The sequence below is a fragment of the Phalaenopsis equestris genome, unplaced genomic scaffold, assembly GCF_001263595.1.
Source record: "Phalaenopsis equestris unplaced genomic scaffold, ASM126359v1 Scaffold000121, whole genome shotgun sequence".
Classification (NCBI taxonomy): Eukaryota; Viridiplantae; Streptophyta; class Magnoliopsida; order Asparagales; family Orchidaceae; genus Phalaenopsis; species Phalaenopsis equestris.
In genome coordinates, this window is record NW_018164563.1 from 107,964 (window position 1) to 123,586 (window position 15,623).

The 15,623-nt window shown below is 36.0% G+C and overlaps 1 protein-coding gene across 1 annotated transcript; it reads left to right on the forward strand.

Moving 5' to 3' along the window:
- Positions 1-512: 512 nt before the first annotated feature.
- LOC110021090 (protein indeterminate-domain 5, chloroplastic-like) lies at positions 513-12,417 on the forward strand. Its single transcript, XM_020719421.1, is given in 5 exon segments — positions 513-847; positions 934-1,227; positions 1,328-1,712; positions 11,047-11,232; positions 11,234-12,417. Coding segments are annotated over 4 exon segments (1,518 nt in total). The 5' UTR covers positions 513-847; positions 934-1,055; the 3' UTR covers positions 12,009-12,417.
- The last annotated feature ends 3,206 nt before the right edge of the window (positions 12,418-15,623 follow it).

Genomic DNA, 15,623 nt, shown 5'->3' on the forward strand with positions numbered 1-15,623 from the left:
ATATTTTTCATAAGTAATATGTTATTTTGAGAAAAAAATTTATTTATGATGATAGAATATATATATATAAATATATATATACATATATATATATCATAATAGCAATTTTTCATGCATAGATAACAAAATCACAATGTATTGATCTCTAATTATCATCCAAGTCAATTGGGACAATCATAATTAATTCCAACAAAACATTTAATTATAAATATTCTCATCTAAATAACTAAATTATGATCATTCAAAATTAAAAAAAAATAATAAAAATAGGCAATTTACACATCCACTAATATCTTACAAAACTATTAAAACCAATTTCACTAAACTTTAGAAAAAATATATCAGACAACTAAGTAAATTTTGCTAGCAATGTATAATACACCAAAGTTGTTTTTTATAATCTTTTGATTTTTTTTTTTTTCAAATTTGCATAATTATCTAATCATATACTTTATGCAGAAGAAAGAGAGAGAAATAGAGAGATGGTTAAGGCTTTGTCCTGACTTGGAATGTAAGGAGATGCGAAATAAGAGAAGGAGCTAGGTGGGAGAGGGTGAGCCCTACGGTTCAGTGGACCCTTTCCTCCCCGCATAGCGACACCACTTTGCCTTCTTCTTACTACCTTAGTCCATAAACACCTCTCTCTCTCTCTCTCTCTCTCTCTCTCTCTCTCTCTCTCTTTGATTTCATATAAAGTTTTGTGTGTGAGTTTACTTGTGGGTGTTTGGTAGAGAGGAATGACTGCAATCCCTATGGAGATTAGTAGAAGATGATATAATTGAGAAGAAGGACGAGGAAGCTAATTTGGAAGACAGCAAGGAAGCAAAAGAGAGTTTTTTCTCCCTTGGTTTGTTCTCTCTCTCTCTTCTCTCTCTCTCTCCGGCAATTTGTTTTTGATCAGTGCTCTCTCTCTCCCTCCTTCATGAATTTCAGATTTATAGAAGATCTGAGGAACACAGAAGAAAAGAAGTGGATTCATGGGATCAATAAAAGGAGAGTAAGAAAAATCCAGCAAAAAAAAATTGCTTTTTTTTTTATTTTTCTTTCAAGACTTCATGGCGGCGGCTTCGTCCTCCGGTTCCTTCTTCAGTATCATAGACGAAGACCACTTCAACCATCTAAAACACCATCCGCCGCGGCCCCCGGCGCCGCCTGCGCCGCCTGCAGCGGCAACGTCGGCGCCACCACCACCTCCTAAAAAGAAGAGAAATCTCCCAGGAAATCCAAGCAAGTACCTTTCCCCCATGCATGCCAAAAAAATTACTTTTTTTTTATTTTTTCTTCATAATTTAATCTCCTCCTCCCTTAAAATTACGATTTTGATTAGATCCGGATGCTGAAGTAATCGCTCTATCACCCACAACTCTCATGGCGACCAACAGATTCATCTGCGAAGTATGCAGCAAAGGCTTCCAGCGAGAGCAAAACCTTCAGCTCCATCGCAGAGGTCATAATCTTCCATGGAAGCTGAAGCAGAAGAGCAACAAAGAAGTCCGGCGAAGAGTGTATCTCTGTCCGGAGCCCAGCTGCGTCCACCATGATCCATCTCGAGCTCTCGGCGATCTCACCGGCATCAGCAGGAAACATGGGGAGAAGAAATGGAAGTGCGATAAGTGCTCCAAGCGCTATGCTGTTCAGTCTGATTGGAAGGCGCATTCTAAGACTTGTGGGACGAGAGAATACCGTTGTGATTGTGGGACCCTCTTCTCAAGGTTCTCTTCTTCTCCTCCTTCTTCTTCTGCAATTCATAACCATGCATGCACATTTATTTCTATCATCTTAGTAATATCTAAAGAGCCTTCTTTAAGCACTTCATTCACACGTAATTCAGTGTGTGCATGACCTCCAATAACCTCTCAATAACCTATCAATACATTTTGCGATTGTGTTTATCACAATAATAGCAAGATAATCCTCTAATAACTCTAAGGTAAACATTTTTCCTGTTAGAGAGGGAGAGGGAGAGGGAAATAATAATTTTTGGTGAGGGACAGGGAGGGACAGGGAGGGGGTGGTCGCCATTCTCTCACTGTGGTTTGGTTCACGTGTTGCCATGTAGGCAAGTGGCAGGAGAGAGGTGCGTTGGAACTTAGGGTTAGGAAATTGCAAGGAGGTTCCCTTCGCTGATAAATTCCTATTATTTTATATGGGGCATCGGTTTGAGATTTCTCATATTGAAATTGGGAAGGGAGAGGATAAGGGTTGGAGAATTTTCAGGTCTGAAAGGGAAGAAACTGTTTGGTTGAATGATCTACATTATCAATATTTAAATTAATTTTAAAAATTGTCATTTTATTACATCTAATGGCATGTGGGAAGCATCTTTCTTATTGTTGAATTTCTATTTTATTTATTTATTTATTTATTTATTTTGCATTGATATATGAAAATTATGAGCTAAATCCAACCATTAAAGGAAAAAAAAAATCATTGGTTTTTCTGTAATTTACTAATTGATTTGGGTCGGTTTGTGAAGATGAATTTTGTTTTTTTTTTTGTGTTTTTCATTTTTCATATAAAAAACATGTATCACATTTATCTAGTTAATTTGATCCAAATTTAATAAAATATATAATAAAGCAATAAAAGTTTAAATCATTTTTAATTAAAATTAATTCTAATATGTGCATTTACATGCATACCCCCCAATTCTTATTTTTTCATATATGTAACACCTAAACTTTTATTTACACATAACTACTACTAGATTCCTTATATCACTATTTTGACTGCTAAAGAGTGAAGTACAAGTTGCATGTGTAAATACACAGGAGGTGAATGTGTAAATACATAGGAAGTGAATGGTATGGATGCAAATCTTGTAGCCTTCTAATTGAAAATTCATTGTGTCTGGGTTGGGTCATCCTATTCACCTCATTTGCAATGCGGGCTGGACTACCACATTGATGATTTGGGCCGTTTGGATATTCGAAGTAAAAAATCAAACAAATCCATTTTCAAATTCAATTTTTTTTTACTTCATCTTCTGACTATATATATATATAATATTAATATTATTTTTATTTTTGAAATTAAAAAAATTATTTATTTACTAATTTTAGGCCGGACTTTTTTACAAATTTTACATATCATTAATTCCTTCTTGGTGGAATACACTGCATAGATTTTCTTCGTTCCAACATTGTAATCTCAGAAGGGCTTAAAAAAATAGTTTTGCTTAGCTATTTATGTTCAAGGATTTGATAGGATAAGGGCAGAATTGTAATTTTAAAATTTGTTTGAGGATTTATCTGAGAATACTTTTCATTGTTTTATTTTTAACGTTGTCATATTATTGTTTGAGCGACATACAACTCAATTCTTATGAATTTGTACATGGGGCAGAATTGTAATTTTAAAATTTGTTTGAGGATTTATCTGAGAATACTTTTTCATTGTTTTATTTTTAACGTTGTCATGTTATTGTTTGAGCTGCATACAACTCAATTCCTATGAGTTTGTACATACATACCACCTTATCTATGCATGAAAGGTTAAAATGATCGTATGATATGAATAGGAAATGCAAAATTTAGGTGTTAGATATGTAAATACGTAGGAATAGAGCGTTTTATATGTAAATGCCTCTTTTTTTTCCTTTCAATAGTTGTTTTAAAATAAGACTTATGATATGTTTGGGACAGTAGCAGCTGTTCGAAGAAGCAGCTTCACAACAGCTAGTGCAATATGTTTTGATAGCTTGACTATGAAACTGTTCTGCTGCAGTTGTTTTTAAAATAAAGACCATATTACCCTTGCATGGTATAGTTTTAAATGCACAGCTTTATAAACGATTCAAACAAGACACCAGAACTAAACATCAAAATATTATATAAGTAAGAAATTTAAAATTTTACATTAAAGTTATATATTGCTTAACATTAATAAATAACAAAAAAAACTAATTAAAATAAAAATAAATAATATTTAACTGAAGTATGTTGCTTAATTTGATCTTCTTTAAGCATAAATCACAAAAAATAATCTTGACTTCCCCAACCTAAGTGGCTAATTTATCACCATCTTTTCTATTTTAAAATCTTGTGTGGTAATTGAAGTGATATTGTAATAGGTGGACAACCTAAATTGAATTTTCTAAATGTAAAGTCATTGTTGTAAAAAAGGAAGATAAAATGTTGATAAAAAAAAATACAAATTAAGATTATGTGAATCAATTAAAAAAAAAATAAAATAATATATAAAAATTTAAAAGGGTCAAACAAATCATTCTATCGAAGATTATGCCATCTAGCATCACTATCTACATTCAGTTTAGAAACATGGGTCTTGAATCAGATTCCAATATTACAAATGTACATATTAGTCCCCTAATCATTAATTGTTCAGTAAAGCATTTTGGTAATTTACAAGATTATTTGCATATATTAAAGTCCGATACCTATTCGATTAATAAGAGTCGTCGATCGTCTAACAGATATGATTCATGGCCCGAAGGAGTGCCCCATCGACCATTCTAAAGGTTGATGGCCGTCTTGAGGGGCTTTCTTTTGACATCTTATGTCGATTATTCGGTAAGGTATTTTTCTTTGTTGCTGCTCATCTGGATATGATCTTCTCTACGTCTGATCGGTCGTGTTTCCTTCCTGCGGCGTCCATCAACTTTAAGATTTGTACAGTGTGTACATATTTAGTTGTTTGATTATCTTGCTCATCGGAAGTTGTCCAGCACATGAGGACTAGTGAATTTTTTGATCATATATAGAAAAATGAACAAATAAATAAATGATATTATAGCAAAATAATGAACTTCCCTAGATTTCCTTGCCCATACCATTATAAATAGGCTTTATAGGCTTTGGGGCAAGGGAAGTCTGCACTTCTTCAGTTCCTTTAGATTCCTTTGTCCAGTGATTTCTTCTATACATGTTTTCCACAATGTCTAGCAAAGGAGTCCCACCTTCCGATAAGAGCGTGCTCCTCAAGGCAATGAGTGACATTCGGGCGCATGCCCGTAAGTTAGACGTGAAGTGCAAGCTGTCGGGTGAGGCATCTGCAAAAGGTGTGAGCTGAAAGAGAGTAGTGTTCAAGCACCGAGCCGGCGATCTCGAGTCTCAGTTTGTTTCCTCAGGTCTTCTTGCGGGCCCTCCTTAGGAGAGGGTTGTGGGATAGGTAAAAGGCGGTCTGAACGACCCTCTTGTGGGGCATTCGTTGGGGATGAATGGTCCTGCCGTGGGAGAAAGATTACCTGCTCAGGCGGCTGCGAGAATCGTGGTTCCCCAAAGAAGTACTGAGGAGGCGGCAACTGGGGTTGAGATGTGGCTTCACTAGGCTAGGAGCGACTTATCCTCAGAAAGTAGAGGATTGGAAAAAAGCGGGTGAGGACTGCTTTTCTTATTCTACGTTTGAAACCCGCTTTTCTTATTCTACGTTTGAGTGGGGGCAGATCCTTGCACTCCCCTCACGGAGCTTGTCGCTGCCATATTTCGTTGCGTCCTATATGTAACATGTAGTAATTAGGCACCCATTGTTGATCTTGTCATTGTCGGGTGCTAACATTCTGAATAGGGTAAAGGACGACCGTTCACACACACCTTGTGAAGCTTGTCATTTTCAGGTATCAGTAAGTCCAATAAACAACTTGATGATAATTTCTTTTAAAATTGTGCTCAGGATGATCGTGCGCACACCCCTCGCAGGGCTTATCGTCGTCGGGTGTCGATACGTCCCATAGGCCACATGTTGTAGTTAGGCACCCTTCGAGGATCCTGTCATTGCCGGATGCTAACATTCAATATAGGGAGTAGGACAATCGTTCGCACTCCCTTGCAAAGCTTGTTGTAGTCGGGTGTCGATACGTCCCATAGGCCACATGTGGGTACTGGATCGGTATGTCACTTTGTCATTCATGAAGCTTGCTTCTCGACCGTGACTGACTTTATTCCCCGAATATAATTGTGTTAGTTCCATGAGCGTAATTGTGTTAGTTTCTCGAGCATAAAAATGATAGAATAAAGCACTATTAGTGAATTCAAATATGTGTAATCTTGACTTTTTAGATGAAATGTAAAAAAAGTACCCTTGTTGAGTTGAGCTTTTTGAATGAAAAAAAGTGTTACACAAAAAATTGTGATATCTTTAAGGGAAGAATTTCTTTAGGTCGTCTTCGCTCTAGGTTTAAGGGATGGCGTTCCCTGCGTGTCTTTAGTTTGTAGTCTCCGGGTCCCACTCTCTGATTGATGATGTAGGGATCGTTCCAGGTTTGATTTAGTTTCCCGATAGCTTGTCCTTTGGTGGTTGGATCGTTTTTCTTTAACATTAGGTCCCCTAGAAGAAACTTCTCTTCGCGTACGTGCTTGTTGAAGTACACAACAATCCTTCTCTTAACCTCTTATTGCCGAAGAGCTGTGTTTGCTCTGTTCTCCTCGGCTAGAGCTAGAGTCAGTCTAACTCCCTCATCGTTTACCTTGAGTCACTCTCCTAGGTCTTTTTCATCGATGGCTGAGGACGAGAGCACCCTACGGCTGTGGTTGTTGTATTCAAACGACAACATGACCTCTATTTCGTGGGATAACATAAATGGGGTCTGTTTGGTGGACGTCAACGACGTCGTTCGGATTGCCTAGAGTACTTAAGGGATAAAGTCTACCAATTTTTCATTTACTCCTTCAACTTTTTTCCTTAGCAAATTTAAGATAATTTTGTTTGTGGCCTTTGCTTGGACATTTGTTCGAGGGTAGAGAACAAAAGTAAACTTGAAGTTTATCCCTTGGCTTTTACAGAAGTCTTGCACTCCTTTCTCTGTGAATTGAGTCCCATTATCTGTGACTATGGCAAGAGGTAGTCTGTATCGGCAGATGAAGTCCATCTAGATAAAGTTTCAGACTACTTCTATCATTATGTGCGCAAGAGACTTTGCTTCTACCCATTTGGAGAAGTGGTCGACGACCACTAGTAGAATTTTTCTTTACTCTTTGGACGAAGTACAATGTCCTAAAATATCGGGGCCCCACATAGCGAACGACCAAGGAATGAAAATTAAATGGAGTTTGTACGACCAAGGAATGAAAATTAAATGGAGTTTGTACGACCAAGGAATGAAAATTAAATGGAGTTTGTACGACCAAGGAATGAAAATTAAATGGAGTTTGTGGGACAGCTGATAGCGTTGTCGTCTGTGCTTTTGGCATTGTGTGCACCTTCGGGGGTATCCTTTGACATTCTTAAGTATGCTTGGTTAGAAGTAGCCTTGTCACTAGATTCAGTTAACAACTGTTTTTCCTCAAGAGTGGCTTCCGCATTCTCCGTCATGGACTTCTTTGAGTATGCCCTCAATTTTATCCTTCCAAACGCATTTCAAGTATAAGGATATGGTCGACCTCCTAAAGAGCTTCCTTTTGATTAACAAGTATTGAGTAGCCTTATACTTGAATCTCCTCGATCGACATCCCCTTCTTCAATCTCCCATGTGTTGAGGTACCAGACGTACGAACTCATCCAGCTTTTCTCCTCCTCTTTGCATATCTCCATTTCCATTATTTCTTCCATGGATAGTTGATCAAGTCTTTTTTGGTACCCCTTTTCCTAGATGGAGGCTTCGGGATAGGAGATCGTCGGCTTGATTTTCCTTCCTCCTGACAAGCTCGATCTTGAATCTCGTGAAACAACCAATCCCTGTCTTCACCTTTCTGAGGTATCTCGCCATAGTTTCATCTCTGGCTTCAAATTCTTATTGATCTGGTTCACAATGAGTTCTAAATCGGCCTTCACCATTATATGGAGGACTCTCATCTCTGATGCTAGGCAAAGCCCTGCAATCAAATCTTCATATTATGCTTGGTTGTTAGTCAATGAAAAATTTACCTCAATTGAGTGATTGATGTTTTTCCTTACAGTATTGCATAGACAAACTTCAAGTCCAGTGCTCGGCTGGCCATATGCTCCATCTGTAAATAGTGACCAGGTTAATTTGTCGATTGCTAGATTCTCATTCGGTCCTCCTCGTTCTCAGAAATCTGTGACAAAACCTACCACCACTTTCGCCCTTATTATCGTCCTCCTGAGGACGTAAGATATCTCAAATTCGCTTAATTCCACGACCCACTTGAGTAAGTGGCCCGAATGCTCTGATCTCATAAGAAAAGCCCCCTGTACTCAAAATGCCTTTGTTTTTCACAACCACTAAAAAATTCTTTAGGGTTTCACATCCATTAACCAACAAAAATGCAAATCCATTAACCAACAAAAATGAAAAAAAAAAAAAAAAAACCTTGAAACCCAAAACAATCCTTTTATTTTTCAGACAACTAAAAAATGCTTTCATTTTTCACAGAAATCCATCAAAAGAGATGCAAGAGATTAAAGGCATCAACACTCAAACAATTCTTTCGTTTTTCAAAAAAATAACTGAAAAATGCTTTCATTTTTCACATAAATCAACCAACTGAGCTCCAAGAAAATCTCTTTTTTCTTAAGCATTAACATAGCTGCAGAAAATTCAAAAAAAAAAAAAAAAAATCAAACCAACAATGCAATGCTATAAAGAAAACACACTTAAAATCAACAAAGGGCAAAGAATCAAAGGCAGAAGTAGCGATGGGGAAGACAATGAGCGCACAGAACTTCGGTCGGCATTGAAACACAGAAATCCCTTTGCTGCGGCATTGTCTGCCTTCAATTTTTCATCGGTTAAGCAGAAGTAATTTTGCAGAATAACTGAGGGCAATGTTGTCATTTTCAGAATCTGGTGTAGCAACTTGTGTTTTGCTCGCTAAGAAGCTCGTGTTTGGCTCGTTCGCTAAGTTAATTCGTGTTCGGCTCGAAATATTTCTAATATATATATATATATATTTGATAAGTAGTATTTTTTAAAAATATATTGACTATAAGGCTACACAGATTTATAATCAATTAAAAGTATTAATTAAGAAAATAGAATAAAAATTATGAAATTAGATTCAATTGATTGTTTAATATTAACAATAATTTTTAAATCTTACCACAATCCTTAACATTTTATGGCTATCTGATTAGGGTTGTCAGAACGACTCTTTGTTCGGCTCGCTAAGCAAACATATATTTGATGAGTAGTATTTTTAAAAAACTTAATTGACTACTACATTTTTGAGCTCGAAATATAAATGAGTCAAACACGAGCTGAGTCTGAGCTCGCTTGTGTTCGACTCATTTACACCCCTAATCGGTGACTTTGCCCCGAAGGTACCTTATTAGAGTATCACAAGCAATAATTTTTAAATCTTGCCCCAATCTTTAATATCGTATGACTATCGATTAGGGTTGTCAAAATGACTCTTTGTTCGGCTCGCTAAGCAAACGAGTCGAACACAAGCTGAGAACACAAGCTGAGTCTGGGCTCGCTCGTGTTCGGCTCGTTTACACCCCTAATCAGTGAGTTCGCCCCAAACGTACCGTATTAGAGTATCACAATTGTGTTTAAGTTGTTATATACCTTTTTTAATTGAGAAAAATGTTTTAATAATCAAAATAGCTTTTATAAAAATTATTTTCCTAACAATTGCCTTACAACTATTTTACATGTGACTGCAAGTGCTTTAAGTGGGCCCCAAGTAAGTTTGACTTTTAGATTGTACAAGTGACTATCTTAATTTGCTTAAGGTTGTGTAGAATGGAAACAACTTGATCAGGAGAATAAGAACTAGTGTCCATGATTTGTATGCTCTAGTGTTGACTTATCTCAAGATTAGATTTTTAGCATAAAATAGTTTCTCTTTGACATTTTGAGTTTTCATACTTCTCTTCATGTCTTATTTCTAAGATGATTGAATTCTATGTTCATCATGCAATGTAACGAAAAGCCTCTTCATTTGGATTTCTTCATTCATCAAATTCTTCTTCTGCAATTTCGAATCAAGTTTCATCCTATAGTGAAACAAATTATACATACGACAACTAGTCTTTATCCCACTGAGTGGGTTCAGCTACATGAAACCTTTTTCTCCATTGTGCCCTGTTTTTTATACAACATGCCTAAGTTTTTTAAGTCTGCCTTTACCTTTCTTAACATAAGTCGAATCAAGAACATCTACTCTTCTAACGAGATCATTAGACAAACGAAGTTGAATGTGACAAAAAGATTTAAGACGACTATCTCTAATCTTACTGTCATTGGAGCTACACCAACCCTTTCACAAATATATTCATTTCACATTTTATCTCTAAGAGTCAAGACACATCCGCCTAAGTATTCTCATCTCAGCAACATTTAACTTAGTTTTATGCTTCTCTCTTATGGTCCAACATTTTGTGCCAAAATCATTGAACACCATCTCATAAAATTTTCCTTTAAATCCAAGCAGTACTTTTTTATCACACAATAGGCCCGATGCGTTCCTTTATTTCAATCATCCAACTTGAATTCTACTAATAACCCTATCTATATCACAATCACTTTGAACAATAAATCCGAGACATAAATATATATTAATTATACATGATATTTAATAAACCTTCTACATTATACAATAATAAAAGGAGTTTATTAAGGTTTTTTCTTGTAGAGAAGTTCTTGTAGTCTAAAGAATTGATAGCTTTTACCGTATATCTTCTTAGGCATATTCAAAATTCCTTCTCAAAAGATTCATTTAGTTCATTGTTATTTTTTATTTGCAATGCCAATGAGATAATTGACAACATGTGCTACATTGGTATATTTTACATTATTTTCCTTCTCACTTGTGAATATGGATAACATCTACAACGCACTCTACTATCATCAAAAGAGAAAATATTACGTCTGTTATCTAAACATGCGGATGATGACGTGAATTACACCACGCCATACAAGATGGTACGATCTACTCCCTTGTCCAAACATTCAGTTTACCAGACGTAATATTTTCTCCACCTAAAGCACTTCATGCAGCAAACTAAAGTTTATCATCACGGGCTTCTAATGTAACATTTATCCATCACTTATATCCACTAAATACTCTTATAACCTGATTAAAACATTTTAACAATAAAAAACTCAAATTTATCTGAACAAATTTCATTAATTTTCTTATGAAATTTTTCATACACAAGTGTTTCCTGAATTTTCTAATACAGGCGTGACAGCTTCATCACCCACAGAGCATTCTGCGACGCCTTAGCACAGGAAAGCTCCAGACTCCCCACCATTGGCAGCCATTTCTACAGAAACAACAACAACAATAATAACTTCGCACTCAGCCACCACCTTTCCTCTCTGCACTACCAAAATCAGAACCATCAAATATCACCGGAGCTCCTCCGTCACCGCCGCCACCTCCACCATCACCGCCAGCCAAAACTTCTCTACCGGACCACCGTATATCGACCACCTCCACCCCCCTCCTCCTCCCACCACCTTCTTCCTAACCGGGGACGACGCGCTTCAAACCAAGCCTTCCTTCCATGGCCTGATTCACCTCCCTGATCTCCAACCCAACTCTCACAACACTTCATCTTCCCCCTCCAATCCATTCAACCTCAGCTTCTTCTCCAACAACAACCAAAACTCTCAATTCATCAACAGCAGTGGGAATCTAATGAATGATCAAATGCAAGCAGTGTTCAGTAATGGAGTTCTTCCTCAAATGTCGGCCACTGCTCTGCTCCAGAAGGCTGCGGAGATGGGTGCGACTTCGAGCTTGGGAGAGCAGAACTTGAGGGCTCAGGTGGAGAATCATGAGAAGCATTTGATGGATATCATGAATTCCTTCGCTAATGGAAGTCCGGGAGTGTTTGTAGGAGGAGGAGGGGGGGAGGAGGAGGAAGTAGATGTTAAGTTTGCAGAGTTTGATGATGCAGGGTTGTGTAATATGGAGGAAGGAAGGTATCAGAACAATGGGCTGACAAGAGACTTTCTTGGTGTTGGGAGTATGTTGAGGAGCATGGGAGGGGGGATTGGTTTGGATCATGGAGGCATTAATAAGTCTGTGAGTTCCAACAGGTTGTATCATGCTGGTTCTTTTGGTTCTGGGAGAAGGGAAATGGGGGAGGAGGAGGAGGAGGAGATGAGGGGGAATGGGGGGAATGGACTGAGGTGAGTCTAGAAATGTTGCTGCTGGTTTATGGAGCAGATGGGGCGAGTTGAGGGGGAAGATGATGGGAGTAATGGAAGCTGTGCTGAAGTTTTAAAGTTGTGATTGTTGAGTTAGGAACATAATGGTTGGATTGGAATGTTTTATGGAGGGGACTTGGAGCAGATGGGGGGAGTTGCGGGGGAAGATGATGGGAGTAATGGAAGCTGTGCTGTAGTTTTAAAGTTGTGGTTGTTGAGTTAGGAACATAATGGTTGGATTGGAATGTTTTATGGAGGGGACTTATGATCTTTCGTGCATGAACTCTCTATTTTCTTTGTCATTTATAGGGCGACATGAATAGATGGCTATATCATATATTTGTTGTTTGATTTCTATATCAAGGTGCAAAGAAAAACTCTTGAGAATCTCTTAATATGTTGTGTTATCTATCTATCAATATATATATATATAAAAGTAATGGCTGAGTCCATTATACGAGTCTCCAACCACCTCTAATGTGTCTGACAATTCGAGTATCGTCTCCTTAAAACCAACTGTGCCAGAGGCTTTTTCGAACCCCGACCTGGGGTCATATACTGTGGATGCCACCCAATAGATGACTATATATATATATATATATATATATATATATTATTGATGGGCACTATTTTTATATAATTATATATATATATATATTGTTGTTGTTACTTGTTAAAATATTCATGATGGTGGATGAGGAGCTTAAACTCTTATAATTGCATGAAGATTGCAAAAAGTGTGAATTTTAGGAGTAATACATGAGAGAAATTTTCTTAAGAGAAAATTATGAGAAGGAAAAGTTCTTCCAGTTCGGCAAATGTGAAAGAATTTCACTAGTGTGAATCAATGATTATAAGAGGGTTTTTGCCGTATAAAGAGAAAGTAATAATACAATATATTAGCCTTGGATACGTGACATCTCCTTTGTTGGTAATAATAAGTATTAGAGTTATCATTAGGTGATGAAAACTAACTTGGTCACTCTTTAATCATTGATTGAGGTTAAGTATCCATACTTTACTCTCATATAGATTGTAGGTAGTTTTAGTATATGTTTATCACAGTTTTCCGCATGCTTGGCATTTTAGACCGTAGTTACTATTTTATTTGAGGGCAAATATTTTTCTGTGCGGACTAATAACGTAGTTCTACATGCAGCGGAAGTTATTTCTGAGTTATTTTTAAGTTATTTCTAGGTTATTTTTTATAATACCGAAATAACCCAGAAATAACTCAAAAATAAAGACCGCGAGTTATTTCAGGATGACATTAAAATGTTTTTTATAAGTATATAATTGTTGTCATTTATGCATATGACATTAAAATGTTATAAATATATTTTATTCTGTTTTGTTGTAAGCATTCTTTCATTTTTATATCATATGATTGGGCTGTCATTTAATTGTATATAATTGTTGTCATTTATGCATATAACAAAATGTTTTTCATAAGTGAATGAAAAATTAAGTATATAAGTGCCTCAGAATTTGAGAGGCTACTTAATTAAATTCATTGGATTAAATATTTAAGTAAAGTTATAGATGTCAAAACATCTAGATAATTATAGCAATAATTTATTGATCAAATAATGTGTGAAGTCACCCAACCATTTGCTGATTAAATAAGTATATGGACATCCTTCCAATCAAATTAATTGCGAGTTTTGCTTCGACTCCCATCATTCAAGAAACTCCTTCGATGAACTAAAACCAAATTTTTGGTCTTCTCCTTCATAACAGAACAGATCAAGTCGGTGTATGTGTTAATGATACACACTTAGAGCATCACCTTCCTCTAATAAATCCATCCAGATCACCCTATGCTAAAACTACTTAGAGCAAATATCGTCGGTTGCTCGGAGTTCAACCTCAACATCAAAATACCCTACGAGAGACATCTCCCATAAGACAATTTCATGCCTATGTTAATGATACACACTTAGAATATCACATTCCTCTACCATCATAGAATATACCCATTGAGAGCACCCCATACCTAAACTACTTAGAGCAAATATTGTCGGTTGCTCAATGTTCAAACTCAACATTAGAATACCCTACAAGAGACATCTTCCATAAGAAAAGTCACTATATTGTAATCTCACTTGCAATTATGGGGAATGTAGACATTTATAATTCTCAATCTGAATTAGTCGAACCATTTTAAATAGAATATTGCTCTTACAATATTTTGTCTTGCTTTCTGGATTTTTCATATATGATAAAACTTTTTGTGCGGGATATTTCTACTGCTGAAAAGACAACATTTATTATCCTCACCAAACATCTAACATGAAACAATTCAAAAAAGAAATATTGTTCATGTAAATTTTTTATTACATTTCAATGTAAGTGTGTCAAGCCGACTCGTGAGCCAGCTCGAGCTTGACTTGATAAGTGGCTCATGAACTATGCTTGATGAGCTAACAAACAAGCTTTAAGCTAGCCCCAACTCGACTCGTTAGCTTGTCAGCCGTCTGATTTAAAAAATATTAATATAATATACTTATAAATATACTAAATTTAAAGACCATTTCTTTAAAATATTAAAAATGTTTAAAAATTGATGTTTTATGTTTTATATTAAATTTTATTATTATTATTATTATTTATCTTCTAATTTCTCATTGTATTTGTCATTTTATTATAAATCTACCTTAAATTAATATTATTTTCTCACCTTTTTAATAAACAAGTCAGCTCGAACTTGTAAACTTAAGTTTAAGCTCGAGGTCAAACTCGATAAAATTAATTTAACTCAAGCTCAAGTCGAGGGCGGCTCCAGCTTGACTCGACTCAACTCGTTTACACCCTAGCTTGATGCGAGTAACCCTCCTCGTAATGGTATATTCTTTTATAAATGAAATTCATGCATTCACATATAAATTATGCTTGTTACACATAATTCTACGATTCAATTGTAATTCATATCCGCTTCATTCAAATCCATGAAGATGTCATGCCAAATATTTAATGAAATGCACCTTAATCATTAATTAACAAATGATTTACTTAGTTTCTCATTTATGTCTTATATAAATCATAAGATTTTATCGTATTAAGGGTTTAGGGAGCTCATTTGTGCTAAAATTAACATTTGGGTAGCCCGATGGCATAATATGTTCACTAATATCAATCATAAGATTTTATCGTATTAAGGGTTTAGGGAGCTCATTTGTGCTAAAATTAACATTTGTGGTATGATTGTAGTATGAGATATGTGATTTAGAAAGTTTATGGTAAACTCAATTTGTATCGTGTATCCATCTAACTGATTGATGTTCTTCATGCAGAAGAAATTCACGAGGCTCCTGGCTACCTGATATCATTCGCATATTAGACAAAGTTTTGAGGCTAGATGGGTAGCCCGATGGCATAATATGTTCACTAATATATATGTAAGTGTCATAATAATTATGATATCGTTACAATTATTTTGAAATTTTATTTTGCCTCTAATTATAATTTTCAATTTTTTGTAGGAGTAACACCCGCTGAAAGATACTCAGAGTTAGATGTTGAGAGGAGCTTCTTGCTCTAATGTTAGATTTGACCACTCTTATTTTGGCATATGGATAGAAGCCGTTGTGGGAAGAATTTA